Source organism: Quercus robur, chromosome 4 (genome assembly GCF_932294415.1).
Source record: "Quercus robur chromosome 4, dhQueRobu3.1, whole genome shotgun sequence".
NCBI classification, from domain to species: Eukaryota; Viridiplantae; Streptophyta; class Magnoliopsida; order Fagales; family Fagaceae; genus Quercus; species Quercus robur.
The window spans coordinates 50015008-50029924 of NC_065537.1; the positions used below are offsets into that span (position 1 = coordinate 50015008).

Genomic DNA, 14917 nt, shown 5'->3' on the forward strand with positions numbered 1-14917 from the left:
TAGAAACAACACATTATCAAAACATAAGAGCAAGATAAACTATGCTCCCCCTCAACATAATGCTCCCCCTCAAGGTCTGTTTCTCAAAAATTTCTCCCCCTTTTTGACCGGAATGGCCAAAGGGTCAACGCCCATGATGTGTGGCGAAGCTGTCGAATTTTGTAGACAGAATATCCAACTGGTCCTGCATGGCTATCATCCTCTCAGACTGCTCTGTCTAGACTTTCCTGAGTCCATCAAGTCTATCCAGGATTACTTGAAATGCGTCTTGAGGTACAGCTGAAGAAGTTGATTCTCTAGTCCTCTTGCCACTCCTTTTGGGTGTTGAAGTTGATGCTTGGCCTACTGCCTCTGTCTCAGTCTCCATTGGAACACCTTCATCTTGTTCAGCCCCTTCTTCATCTACATCACCCGGAAGCCGTACTTGTATCCTTATGATGGTTTGCTTGTTGATTGCTAAGGGTATTGGCATTAAGCTGAGGTCTTGAGGAATTGGAATTCCTTTTGCCCTGAAAATCCGCATGAGAAGGCTAGGAAAAATCAGCTTAGCTCGGGAAGTTGTTCTGGTCTCTTCCATGATTGTATCAAATATATGAGAGCTGATATCAATGAATGTTTTCTCTTTTAGTTCCATAAGAAAAATGGCTCTGGCATTGTTGATTGTAGTGAGTTTCTTCACAAGATACAAGTTGTTCATCATGATGATGGTGAGGCAGCTCATGTCAACTGGAAAAGCTGTGGTATTGAGACACTTTCCTTCTCTCTGTCCACCAATGCAGTTTTGAACAGTTTCTATAGACAACATTCTGTCTTTGTAGTTGGTAAACTCATGCTCTTCTAAACCCTCAAGACCAAGGACCCTATCAATATCATGAGCATCTAGAGTGAATTCATGCCCTCTTACCCAACAATCTAGCTCATCTTCCCTAATCTTCACATTAGAGTAAAATTCTCTTATCAGAGGCTCACACACACCCGGTAATCCACTTAACAACTTTTCCCAGCCTCTGCCCTCAAAACATGTGGGAATAAATGTATCTTTTAGGTCCACTAAATCCACAAATCTCTCTTGAATTATGATTCCCTTCATGAAAGAATCTTTGTATCACTCAAAGTGTTGAACCGACATAAACAGATTAGGATCCATTTTCAATCGTTTGTCAGCCTTCTTTGCAGGAGTTTTCTTCTTCGGAGGTGAGGGAGCCATCTGTGAACAATCAGAAGAGGCCACAACAGCATAGTACAATACATGTGTAGAACAAATCAGAACTTTGTTAGTGACAAGGACAAAAATGCCACCACTCAGATGAACTAAAACAATTAAACCCCATGCTACTGAAATCAACCATACAGATGAACAGGCTTAGAAAGTGGATACACAGGAACATGCATGGGAGAGATTTTGAAGACATCCGAAAGACAAATATATGTCAATGAGACATACAGATTGATGTGTATGACCTGACTCAAAGAACAAAAGACAGATGCACACAATAGATGGACAGGCACAAATTTCAGCACAGTAAATCTCACATCCAAAAAAAATTTCGAATCAACATATTAACATACAATCAGACAAGAAGAGAAACCAACAAATAGCAAACCCTAGCTAAGCACATGAAGAAGAAACCAACCAACAACTTAGTTAAAATCAAACTAAATCAATAGCTTCAACAAGCTAAGCAAGGACAAAGAGTAACTGCCGAACCAAAAACCCATCTCAAAATCATAAACAAATGTAAATAATCCGGAGGGAAAAGCACAAAAACAAGTAAAATAGAGTTCAAGACAGAAAATTCATACCTGTTACTTGAAGATTTTGAGCTGAAAAGAAGCAACAATGAGGTTCGAAAATGGAGGCACGGTGTGAATGGGTAAGAGCAGTTGAGAGAGACAATGAACAGTCACAAAAAGGTCGAGGGAAAACTGAAAAAGATTTAAAAACCGCCCCTATTTTTGCCAAACACGCGTTTTTCGCGACTGAATTGAGTCGCCACAAAGACGCTAGTTCAAGCCGCCAAAACACTCAAAGACAAAAGTTTGAAAAATTTTTCAAAGTGTTTTTCGTGACTGGAAGGTCTACCCGCGAGGGAGTCGCAAGCTGAGCCATGAATCTCTGTTTTCTTGCACACTCTTGAGCAAACTTTACTCTATCTCACTCACTACCCTTACAACAAACTCACTTAAATACAGGGTTACTAAATGCTGAAATACAAGCAAATTTGGCACGGAATAAAGCCAATTAGATGGTTGAATAAATTCAACCTTACAGAATAAATAATAGAAAGCGAGAGAAAGGGAGAGAGAGAGAATAATCACCTTTTTTTTAGAGAGAGACAGAGAATAAGATGAGAAGAGAAGAGTCAAAATTAACGATATAGTCATGACTTGAAAGCTTGAAAATGTGTTAAATCACAAGAGCTGTTTAGACCCCCAATTAAAAATTACGGCTAAATTGCTTTTACTCTAACTTATCTAAGTGCGGAAACAAAAGTAAATGAAGTGCAATCAACCGATACTACCCTAGTGCATAAACATGAACAACAAACAATAAAAGTAAAGCACAATAGTAAGGGAAGAAAGATGCAAACACAAGATAACACGGCGATGTGTTATCAAAGAGGAAATCGAAAAATTTGACAAAAAACCTCTCTGCCACCCTCCAAGCGGTAAATCAATCCACTAGACAATCAGTTAGGATACATGAATAGCAAGAAACCCTCCAAACCTAATCTACCCAATGTACCTAAGCCCTCCAAGCTCCTACTCCAACAAGGCTTCTCGGAACCGTGTCTTGTCTAGCTTTCCAGATCCCGTAATACGTCCTATTGCATCCGCCAAGCCTTATCGGCTTTTTTTGTCAAATCCCCAAAGTATCCCAAACTCCAAAATACTCTCTACACTCTGAAAATATGTGGGTTATGTTCGGGTACAAATCTCCTCTACAATGGAAGAAGGAAGGAGAAGAGGCTACAATGATTTCTCACTAAAGATGGATAGCCTCCTCTACATTTGTGGGTAATAAGGGTATATATAGTATGGGTGAAGGGTAAAAAAGTCACTCTTTAAAATCCTTCAGGCAGAATGTTTCGCGATTACCTCATGGGAAGGTCTTACCCTCGAGACACTCGTGAAACTGACAACCTGGCACGACTCTTCAGCTTCCAGTCATGTGCTTCTCATGTGGCTACTTCGCGGGTTAGCTTCTCACAAGTTTCTTGCGAAATCCACTTGATCTTCAATTAAGCTTGAGTCGTCACCAACTTGATGCTAAACCCAATACAATAAAATCCCACAAAATACAATGAATAAAAATAAAGCAATTACAACACTTTTTGTCATGGAATAAAGCCAACATAAAACATAGTTGTAAATTACAACTTTACATGACTCAAATACCAAATTATCAAAGTCATGCTATATAATAGAATAACATTATATTTTTATACACTATCTTTGTATGCTGAAAGATAACATTTAACAATCAAAGAAATGAAAAAAAGAAAAGAAAAAGATAATAACTTAAAAACAAAAAATCAAATTGCACAACTCAAAATAGAGTTCTAAAGAATACATAAATTTATCAACCTAAAGTAGAGATACAAAAAATAAAATATCCACCAAAAAAAAAAAAGGTGAGAGAGAGAGTAATAACCTTTTTTTGTGTGGGAAAATATGTGTAAAATTGGAGAGAGAGAATAACAAATTTACTGTGATAGGATGGGGATAAATGAGCCAAAATAAAATAAGAATGTAGTGATAAAACAAGAGTAACATTAGAGTTGAGAGTAGTGGAGAAATGAAAAGGTAAAAAAAATGGAGAAAGGTTGGAGGAAATGTAACAACAAGATACGAAATTAATAAGAAGAGAAGAAGAATCAAAAATAAAAAGTGAAATAGGTGGAAATAGGTTGGATGACGTGACCATTGATGTGACTCAACAGAAGTGTAACAACAATAAATATTACTCTTCAGTCTTTAAATATATATAAATTATTATTTTATGCTGGCATGAATCTAAAATTTCTATGTTGTATCAAAAAAGAAGAAACAAAAAGTCAAACTTACTCTAACATCTAATTACATAATGATATCATAGTGCTAAAACATTAAGTTAGGCAGAGAACTTATAAGAATAAGAGAGTTACCTACATATTGCCAATAAGTAATGAGAATAAAACCAACCCAAAGGTGGATATTCCGATGGCAAATACTATTTCCCCAATAAAAGTGCTTGTTTCAAGGTTTTGGCCAGTAGAGTTGAGGAAAAACAAAAGGATTCAATATAAAAATGCCTTTAGCTCCTATGCTGTAACTCGCAATGTGTTAGATCTTGTTCTAAGTTGACAAGCCTTGATTTATATATAGGAACTTAATTAGGTAACCAAATTTTAATAGGAAAATATTCACTCTTGGAAATTAAAACCTATGCAGATGACATTTGAAATAATATTTGAGGAGATGCAACTGAGTTAAGAAAGTATACACATTTTCATGAAAAAAAGAAATTAAATATTGCCAAGAATTTTGTAGTTCAATTGGTATTGTTGTGGTCTCTTTTATCAAAATGAACATATAGAGATAGGTTGGAAAGCTGCCTACCATTAGGGTTCGAATCTTTTATCGTCACTTATTATAACAATTAAATTATATATATATATATATATTTATTTATTTATAAGATGAGTTCAAGTTACATCTGGTATAACTTTAAAGAGTTACACATTTTCTAAATCATTGGATTTAAGTAGATCCAACGGTAAAAAAAATGCACTCATTAATGCTGATATTTTGATAAGGGTCTCATTTATTATCCTTATTTATAACATTCCATACTTATCTCTAATCCCAAAAATAGGTACATTTTTCTCTCTGCTCTCTCTTTCTCATTCACTAGACATTTCTCTCTCCATTTTGGACAACATTTTTTTTTTTTTTTTTTGGGGTCTCTACAACATTCATACGAGGGAAAGATAGAAGTTTTTTGTTTAATACTTTGTTCCAAGTTTGAAAAAATTGACCCTGAGGATCAAGAATTTTCTTCTTAGGAGAAGGACCTGCCTCTTTTTTTGGCTGAACACCTGCATAAGGGATGCTTTTCAATTTTTTGAAGCTTTTAATCCTCTCAAAACTCCCCTTAAATCCTTCCCGAAGTCTCGCCAAAACTCTGCCAACTGCTGTTCTGAAGTTTCTTGGATACAGTCCATGTTCAAAGTCGTAATTCTGCCCAGAACTCTGATCCTTAAACCTGGATCAACACAATATATAGATTAAAGTAGCATAAGGAGAGTCTAAGTAGCACAATATCAAATAGCCGATTGCAGTTTAGTCTACTAATAAGTTTCTTCCATAAACTGACACATCTAAATGGTCCCTAACTATGGAATTCTGCACTAAAACTGAATATCAGAGAACGACTGACTATTATTCAGTAATTCAGCTTTTTGCAACACTACCAATTTACCCTTTTTTTTTCCTAAACTAGAATGTCTTACAATGATGGTATAAAATTAGATTCCTCCATTAGGATATTTTATGATAGTTTCACGCAATTTGACTTTTCAAAATAAAATAAAAATAAAAATAAAAACTATTGCATGATAGTATTTGTAACCATGATTTTGAAACTTAGACCGTTTAATGAATCATAAAAGAGGTTTAAAGTTTTTGAAACCAGACAAAGGTCGAATCGAAATTAAACCGTAATAACCACATAATTAATTTTATAATTATTTAAAATATAAATAAATATATTAAAAAATGTCTAAAGTAGTCCAAATAAATATAGAATTCTATCTTTCAAATGTACTTTTTATATCATAATTTTCATAAGATAAATAAAAATATGAAATGCTATGCAAACATAATAAACAAAATATATAACAATATCATAATTAATTTACTAATTATCAAAAACGAAAATTATTTGTTTACATTATAATATTCATGTAAAATTTACATTATAAACTAAATAAATATATATAATATTATATATTTTTATACAAATATATATAATATTGTACATTTTATACAAATATGCATCACATGACTGCTATAGTATAAACCAATAATTATTCCCTCAAAGAAAACTAGTTGATTTATCAAAACTACTGTTTAAGTAAACAAATAATAAATCGTTAGTATTAAATTTAAATCTAACATAAAATATTACTAAAATATTAAAAAAGAAAAAGTTGATGAAGTCAAAAGCTACCGTGGTACACAAATATCAGCAAAACTAAAAATTAAATATAACAAATATTAATTTTGGTTCTTTATATCAATTGATCATTCTTTTGCTTTTGGAGTTTTCTTAACAATGGCGATAATAAGGTTCTGTTGTGATTAATTACCAAGAATCTTTTTTGCTTTTTAAAGCTCTGATTTGAATTGTGAAAACTGTTTACGGTTTTTAAAACTGGGTGGTTCGATCACGATTCGTACAGTTCACTAAGTTTTTTCTTTTTAAAAAATATATATATACATATTTACATATGCCTATTTTGGGAGTTAAAAAAACAGTTTAGTAAACGGTTCACAGTTAACCGGATTAGAATGTATGATCTAGTCTGGATTTCAAAACTATGTTTGTAACACACGCATACACTCAAAGAAAGTAACCAAGACATGCTGACAAAATTGTGTACAATAAATAAAAGCAACAGAAGGAGGGACTGCTAAAATTCAGGCTTAAGCAAACTAACCTGATAAATTTAAGTCACTTGGAATCCATTTCCTTCACCCAATTAGATGGCCAACATGAAGAGACAGACCTGTGATTTGGACGCACTTTATTTACCGTTAAGAAGTACGAGTTCAAAACTGGAATTCTTTTCAATGAAATTGAAAACCCAGAATGTAAAAGCCGAGAGATAGTAAAGACTGTAAGAGTAACAGCTAACAAGTATGATATTAACTAACTAGTATGGGACTGCCATGTATAAATCACTGAGCATCATCTAGTCAATCCATACAGTCAGTCAGTGAGTAAAAACTTTAAACGTGTAACATGCCTTAAATCACTTTCCACGTACTACAACCAACCCCATTTTTTCCGGTCAGGAGAGGACTATAAATTGACTATAATGCGTCATTGTTTATAATATCCTGTGTTCCCACATTACTGGAGCAGTCTCACTTGAAAGTGCTTAAATTTTAAGAAAAAGTAACGCCAATTAGACGGAAAATTATACAATACTTTTTGTCACTGATAATTCAATGGTTGGGACAGCAGATTTAAACATTGCAGACACTAAGAGATATCAAATTGTTTGAATTATAAGATTCTTGTCAAAAAATTACTATATTGATGAGCAGGGATGACCAAGTAGGGGGCCCAAGCCCCCTACCTGATAGAATTGGTGTTAGAATTATGTGCCCTCAAAAACAATACTATGCATTTTTATTTGATGATAAAATTCTATTTTCACATTTATAACTTTTATAGGTATATTTCATTGTTTAAATGTGGCATGTGATGTCACTTCTGTAGGAAAAATCATGCTAATGGTTAAGGAACCAAAAACAGGGAATAATGATTTTTCATATATTATTAAATTGTTCTAGGCTATGGATATTAATTGAATATTACCTTTGAAGCCTACACTTGTTGTGTTGCTATATGATAGGATGATTTACTCTATCATTGAAGTAGTGACTTTAAGCGAACAAGTGGGTGTAATGTAACAAGTACATACACTGAATTGGATCTGATCAAGGACACCTTATGGAGTGATCATTGTTAATTAAAAGGTTGTTCTATCACAATTTTTGTATTGTCCTCAAACATGAGGGTTTTGTGTATATTTATTTATTATGCACATAACTTTGACAATGTCAACTGGTGATGCCAATTTTAAAGGCTATATACAGACACGTTGGGTTATGTATGTAATGAGTAAAATATATAAATGCTCAACAATGAATCCACCAGTCTCTAAAGAAGATAGTATATTAAGTTGATTTTCATATTGAAGTTGGACTCAAAACAAAACCGGCCGGTGACATTTTTCAAAAATGTTTTTCATATATATAATATTGTGTGTGTGTATATATATATATATATATATTTAAAGAGTTTTTAAAGATATTTGGGAGTCCAATAGAAATTATGAAATTAAGAAATTAAGGGTCACATAAGCTAGGGACATGACAATGATATTTATCCAGTCCTAGTGGCTTGTGGAAATATACTATGGTGGAAAGACATAGATATAAAATTGTATGAAATGGGACCTCATTTGTAATTCTCTAATCTTCAGGGGTCAATTGTAATGTGTTGATGGACATTATTGCAATATGTAGAAGTTCAGATATTTTCTTAATATGGTTGAAAAAATTAAGAAATATTTTTGGAAAGTGTTTCAAGATAAGTCAATAGCGTTCAAAAAGGTTATTGATAAAATCCTACGACTGAAGATTTGGATCCCTAAGGATCCCACGTCCAATCTCTCTCTAGGGTTTTAGAAGTCTACTATAAAATAAGATTTTATAATATCATATTTAGTGGTTGGCCATCAAAACTACTGTGTGATATTGCAGTCTTCTGAAAACTTAAAAGAAATAGAGAGAGAGAGACATGAATACCTTGGGAGGCAACACGCTTGGGTTACTAAGAGAGGTATGCAATTTTGTTCTATTTAGAATCCATAGTTGTGTGGTACAACGATCTTTAAATGAAAATACGAGATGTGTTTTATATTGCTTTTGCAAAAGTTATCATTGGTATCAGAGCAAACCACAATTAATCATGGATTTTAAATTATTATTTAATATTAGCATGTTTGCCAAGATATGTTTCCTATATGCCGTGATTGATATATATATATATATATATGTGATATATTATATGTTTTTACTCGGAGAAGTGGAGAACAACAATTAAAATATCTAGCTTTTGTGCGCCGTAGTAGTGTTGTGAGCCTATAAATGCTTTATAGATTGGGTTTCATGTGTAGGCTTCATAGATTGTCTCTTATGCCTTATAGATTGTATCTTGCTTTTGTGCGCCGTAGTGCTGTAAGCCTATACATGCTTTATAGATTGCCTTTTATGGTTTCATATGTAGGCTTCATAGATTGTCTTTTATGCTTTATAGATTGTCTATTATGAACCTATATACATGTATATGTGCTTATCTGTGTAACCTATATTGATATATATATTGGTTCATTGACTCACCTTTTTATGTTGATAAAATCTTGAGTATTATCGTATTAAGGTATTGAATCTCAATTGGTGGGAGTTGTGTCAGATACATAAAGAATGATATTTAGTGCATTGACTCACTTTGCAGTTGCATCCCAGTATTGATATATATTAAGTGCTAAATAGGATTATTTTATAGAATAATTCCTATGGCCCTCCATTATCGGTGAATGAAGGTTCTACTAAATTAAAATTTTGTTGAAGCCAAAAGGATAGACCTGATTTTGTTTTAGTAGTTCCTCTTGTTTACTTCTTGGAAAGACAGGTGTGTATATGACTGGTGGGAGTCTGGCTAAAATAGCAACATAATCATACTAGTACATATATCACACTCAGATAATGGTTTGCACTTATCCAAATAAACATGACCACTAAAATAGTGTAAAACATGTTTGATTTAGAGGGCAAAAGTAAATTGGGAGTCATAGATAAATTAAATAAAATTAGAAACATGAGATGAAATTATGATGAATAGTATCTATTTGCCTTTATATGGTGTGCACAGTATATTTCAAAAGAAATTACTGGAGCATGCAAGGTAAGGGTTCCCGATGCCCACTTCGAACTATTTATGAATATAATTGTTATATTTTGTTCTGGGAATCTATGATATTTTGTTCTCGTGGGAGGTACCATTAGTTATTCAAAAACTTGAATATTATGGATATATGTATGTGAAAATATTATTTTATATTATTTTGTAGATTCATTATGACCAATTTTAATCCCTTAGCTAAGATTTTGGATGGAAATCGATTGTCTGGACTAAACTATGTAGATTGGAAAAGGAACCTAATCATTATTCTCACTACTGATAAGATAGCTCATGTCCTTAATACTGAGGCACCAGAACTTGCTTTAGTTGATGCCACTGAGGCATAAAGAGATGCATTTAATAAGTGGCATGAGGCTGATGAAATGGCTAAATGCTACATAATGGCCTCTATGACCAATGTGTTGCAAAAACAACACCACAGCCTAGTTACAGCACAAGATATGATGCTGCACCTCAAAGAGATGTTTGGAGAACAAAGCAGAAGTGCACGGCAAACTGCTATCAAAAATCTCATGTCCACCAAAATGGTGGAAGGAACTCCATTTCGGGAACATGTCCTGAAGATGATTTCTTTCATCAATGAATTGGATATATGCTTGGTGCAGAAATTGATAGTGAGACCCAAGTTGATGCGATCTTAGCATCTTTACCTGATTCTTTTAATCAGTTTATCATGAACTATAACATGAATAAGATGGTAGTGACATTGTTAGAGCTACTCAATATGTTGAAAGCAGCTAAGGATCTCATCAAGAAAGAAAAGCCTACTGTAATGTTGGCTGAAAAGATTGATACTTCTCTTAAGTTGAAACCTAAGGGTAAGAACTTTAAGAGAAAAGGGTCTCAGTCATTCAATAAGGCTCAAGGTGACAAAGTGAATAAGGACACTGAGAAAAAGAAAGCAAAAGGAAATTGTTTCCATTGCAGTAAGCTTGGTCATTGGAAGAGAAAATGTCGCCATTATTTGGCTTCTCTGAAGAATGACAAACCTGCAGAAGGTATGCCTAATTTGCTCGTTATTGAAACAAATTTAATGGGTGGTCCATTTGATTCTTGGTGTGTAGATTCTGGTACAATCTCACACATTTGCAATGTGTTGTAGGGGTTTAAGGAGACCCGAAGGCTAAATGAAGGGGAGGTGATCCTAAAAATGGGGACTGGTGCAACTGTTGCAGCCACTGCCATTGGAACCTTTTATTTAGAATTATCTACAAGTAGAACTCTTGTCTTAGAAGATTGCTTATATGTGCTAGAAGTGTGAAGAAATTTAGTTTCAGTTTCAAAACTTGGTTGTTCAGAATATTCATTTTTTTTTTACTTCTAAACTTGTTGTTAAGTTTAATAATAAATTGGTAACTTCTGGCATTTTACAAGATGGTCTTTATTTTTTGAGTTCTATTGATAATTCTATTAATTATGTTGAGAATGATGTTGCTACCAGTGTGTTATCTCTTAAAAGAAAAAGAGATGTTAATCCTACCTATTTGTGGCACTTAAGGCTTGGTCATATCAATATTGACCGAATCAATAGATTGGTAAGGGATGGGCCATTGAATCTTTTGAAGGTAGAGCCTTATACAATTTGTGAGCCTTGCTTACAAGGGAAAATGACCAAAAGTCCCTTTACAGGAAAGGGAGCTAAAGCCACTGATGTATTAGGATTAATACACACGGATATTTGTGGTCCTATGAATCACATGGCAAGAGGTGGTTTCTATTACTTCATTACTTTTATTGATGATTATTGTAGGTATGGTTATTTGTACCTAATGAAACATAAATCTGAATCCTTTGAAAAGTTCAAAGAATTTTGTAATGAGGTTGAGAAATAAGCTAGAAAATGCATAAAAGTTCTTCACTCTGATAGAGGAGGAGAATACCTTTTGGATCAATTTAAAGAATATCTAAAAGAAAATGGGATTATTTCTCAATTGACTCCCCCTGCCACACCTCAACATAATGGTATAGCTGAAAGAAGAAATAGAACCTTATTAGATATGGTTCGATAGAGGAGGAGAATACCTCTTGGATAAATTTAAAGAATATCTAAAAGAAAATGGGATTATTTCATCTCTCTAATCAAATGTGTCCTAAAACACAAGAAGAGAGAGAGAAAATGAGAAATTGTCCTTATGCTTCGGCTATAGGAAGTCTCATGTATGCAATGCTTTGCACTAGGCAAGACATTTGTTATGCAGTGAGCATTGTGAGTAGATATCAATCCAATCCAGGTTCTAAGCATTGGACAGAAGTGAAACATATCTTCAAATATTTAAATAGAACCAAACATTATTTCTTGGTGTTTGGTGGTGAGGATTTGACTGTCCAAGGGTATACAGATTCTGATTTTCAATCTGATATTGATGATAGAAAATCAATTTCTGGATTTGTATTCACTCTTGGAAATGGAGCAATAAGTTGGAGAAGTTGCAAGCAAGATACTACTGCAGACTCTACTACAGAAGCACGGTATATAGCTGCAAGTGAAGCTGCAAAGGAAGCTGTGTGAATTCGCAAGTTCATTCAAGAACTTGAAGTTGTTCCTTCTATTGAGTCACCCATTACTATCTATTGTGACAATAATGGAGCTATTGCAAATGCAGTAGAACTAAGGGCTCATTAAAGGACAAAACATATTGCACGTAAATATCACTTGATACGTGATATTATACAAAGAGGTGATGTAGCAATAACAAAGATTGCCTTTGCCAATAATGTTGTAGATCCACTCACAAAGGCATTGTCTCAAAAGGTGTTTGAGAAACATTTGGAAGCAATGGGTATTAAATACATGTATGATTGGTTTTGAGTGCAAGTGGGAGATTGTTAGAATTATGTACCCTCAAAAACAATACTATACATTTTTATTTGATGGTAAAATTCTATTTTCACATTCATAACTTTTATAGGTATATTTTATTGTTTAAATGTGGTATGTGATGTCACCTCTGTAGGAAAAATCATGTTAATGGTTAAGGAACCAAAGACAGGGAGTAATGATTTTTGATATATTATTAAATTGTTCTAGGCTATGGATATTAATTGAATATTACCATTGAAGCCTACACTTGTTGTGTTGCTATATGATAGGATGATTTACACTATCATTGAAGTAGTGACTTTAAGCAAACAAGTGGGTGTAATGTAACAAGTACATACACTGAATTGGATCCGATCAAGGACACCTTATGGAGTGATCATTGTTAATTAAAAGGTTGTTCTATCACAATTTTTCTATTGTCCTCAAACATGAGGGTTTTGTGTATATTTATTTATTATGCACATAACTTTGACAATGTCAACTGGTGATGCCAATTTTAAAGGCTATATACAGATACGTTGGGTTATATGTGTAATGTGTAAAATATATAAATGCTCAACAATGAATCCACCAGTCTCCAAAGAAGATAGTATATTTAGTTGATTTTCATATTGAAGTTGGACTCAAAACAAAACCGACCGGTGACATTTTTCAAAAATGTTTTTCATATATATAATATTGTGTGTGTGTATATATATATATATATATATATATATTTAAAGAGTTTTTAAAGATATTTTGGAGTCCAATAGAAATTATGAAATCAAGAAATTAATGGTCACATAAACTAGGGACATGACAATGATATTTATCCAGTCCTAGTGGCTTGTGGAAATATAGTATGGTGGAAGGACATAGATATAAAATTGTATGAAATGGGACATCATTTGTAATTCTCTAATCTTCAGGGGTCAATTGCAATGTGTGTGATGGACATTATTGCAATATGTAGAAGTTCAGATATTTTCTTAATATGGTTGAGAAAATTAAGAAATATTTTTGGAAAGTGTTTCAAGATAAGTCAATAGCGTTCAAAAAGGTTATTGATAAAATCCTGAGATTAGGATCCCTAAGGATCCCACATCCAATCTCTCTCTAGGGTTTTAGAAGTCTACTATAAAATAAGATTTTATAATATCATATTCAGTGGTTGGCCATCAGAACTACTGTGTAATACTGCAGTCTTTTGAAAACTCAAAAGAAATAGAGAGAGAGACGTGAATACCTTGGGAGGCAACATGCTTAGGTTGCTAAGAGAGGTACGCAATTTTGTTCTATTTAGAATCCATGATTGTGTGGTACAACGATCTTTAAATGAAAATACGAGATATGTTTTATATTGCTTCCACAAAAGTTATCAATTGGACCATCATATTCATGTTGTTTAGGGCTGCCAATCTATTAAGGAGAAGAAACTAAATTTAGTTCAAATCTAAGTAATCGCAGCATTGCAGGTTTTCCAATTCTTTTGACTTACTACAGTAGGTCCTTGAAGTGTGCAAATATGACAAAGAAGACTTTGTGATGCTTTGATGGCATCTCAAAGATTCAAGATTCAACAAAACAACCCCATACCAACCTACAATGATGGCATCTTAGTTACTGAGCAACCTAGTTTTCAAAAAAAGAAAAAGAAAATCATGCTAAGTCCAAATACAAATTTCCTAAAGCTTCACGTGATCCTTTCACAATGACATAAAGATTCAAACTAGCCACCCAAAAATTAGTGTCCCCAGTCTAGGATTGGGATTTCACAGTCGGGGTCGTCTCCTTGGAATAGCTGATTAGGGTCGCTGCCTTAGAGTTTCCAATTGGGGTCGCTAGTTGAGGCTGCCGCTATGGGGGTGTGGGTGCTGGGTTTCGTGGTTCTAGAATAAGGTTAGGTTCTACTTTTTTGAAGTCAAAAAATTGACTCATTCATTCATATGTAAATAATCTTGGTATAAAGCATCCACCGCAGGTGGTGGAGAATCTTCCAACCAATACATTTCATCGCTAATATTCCTAGCATGGTGAGCTAGAGAGTGTGCTACCATATTACCTTCCCTTTTAATGCAACTAATAGAAACATATTGCAGCCCATGAATAAGGTTATGGATGTCCTTAAGTATGTGTCCTAGCAAAGAATTCTTATCTGCAGTGCTTGAGATTGCATTCGTCACCGTTGCATTATCCCCTTCAATTACTAACCTTGAAAAACTAGCTTCAATGGAGAACTCAATGGCTTTTCTACATGCCAAGGCTTCTACTTCTGCACTATTATAGACAAATGGTCCTTTGATAGACATCCCAGCCATCACCTCGTCCTCTTTGTAAGGTTGAATTTATTCAAC

General features: G+C 33.8%; 1 protein-coding gene across 1 annotated transcript; it reads left to right on the forward strand.

Moving 5' to 3' along the window:
* The first annotated feature begins 10143 nt into the window (after window positions 1–10143).
* LOC126722110 (uncharacterized) lies at window positions 10144–12272 on the forward strand. Its single transcript, XM_050425259.1, has 3 exons — window positions 10144–10377; window positions 10431–10761; window positions 11962–12272. Exons 1-3 carry the CDS (start codon window positions 10144–10146, stop codon window positions 12270–12272), a joined length of 876 nt encoding a protein of 291 aa, XP_050281216.1.
* The last annotated feature ends 2645 nt before the right edge of the window (window positions 12273–14917 follow it).

Excerpts from the sequence above, each read along its gene's own strand:
- LOC126722110 (XM_050425259.1), top strand. The coding sequence starts at position 10,144 with ATGGCCTCTATGACCAATGTGTTGCAAAAACAACACCACAGCCTAGTT. Across the intron at positions 10,378-10,430 it reads GCTTGGTGCAGAAATTGATA|TTTATCATGAACTATAACAT; the intron begins GTGAGACCCAAG and ends TCTTTTAATCAG. Across the intron at positions 10,762-11,961 it reads GAATGACAAACCTGCAGAAG|TGAGCATTGTGAGTAGATAT; the intron begins GTATGCCTAATT and ends TTTGTTATGCAG.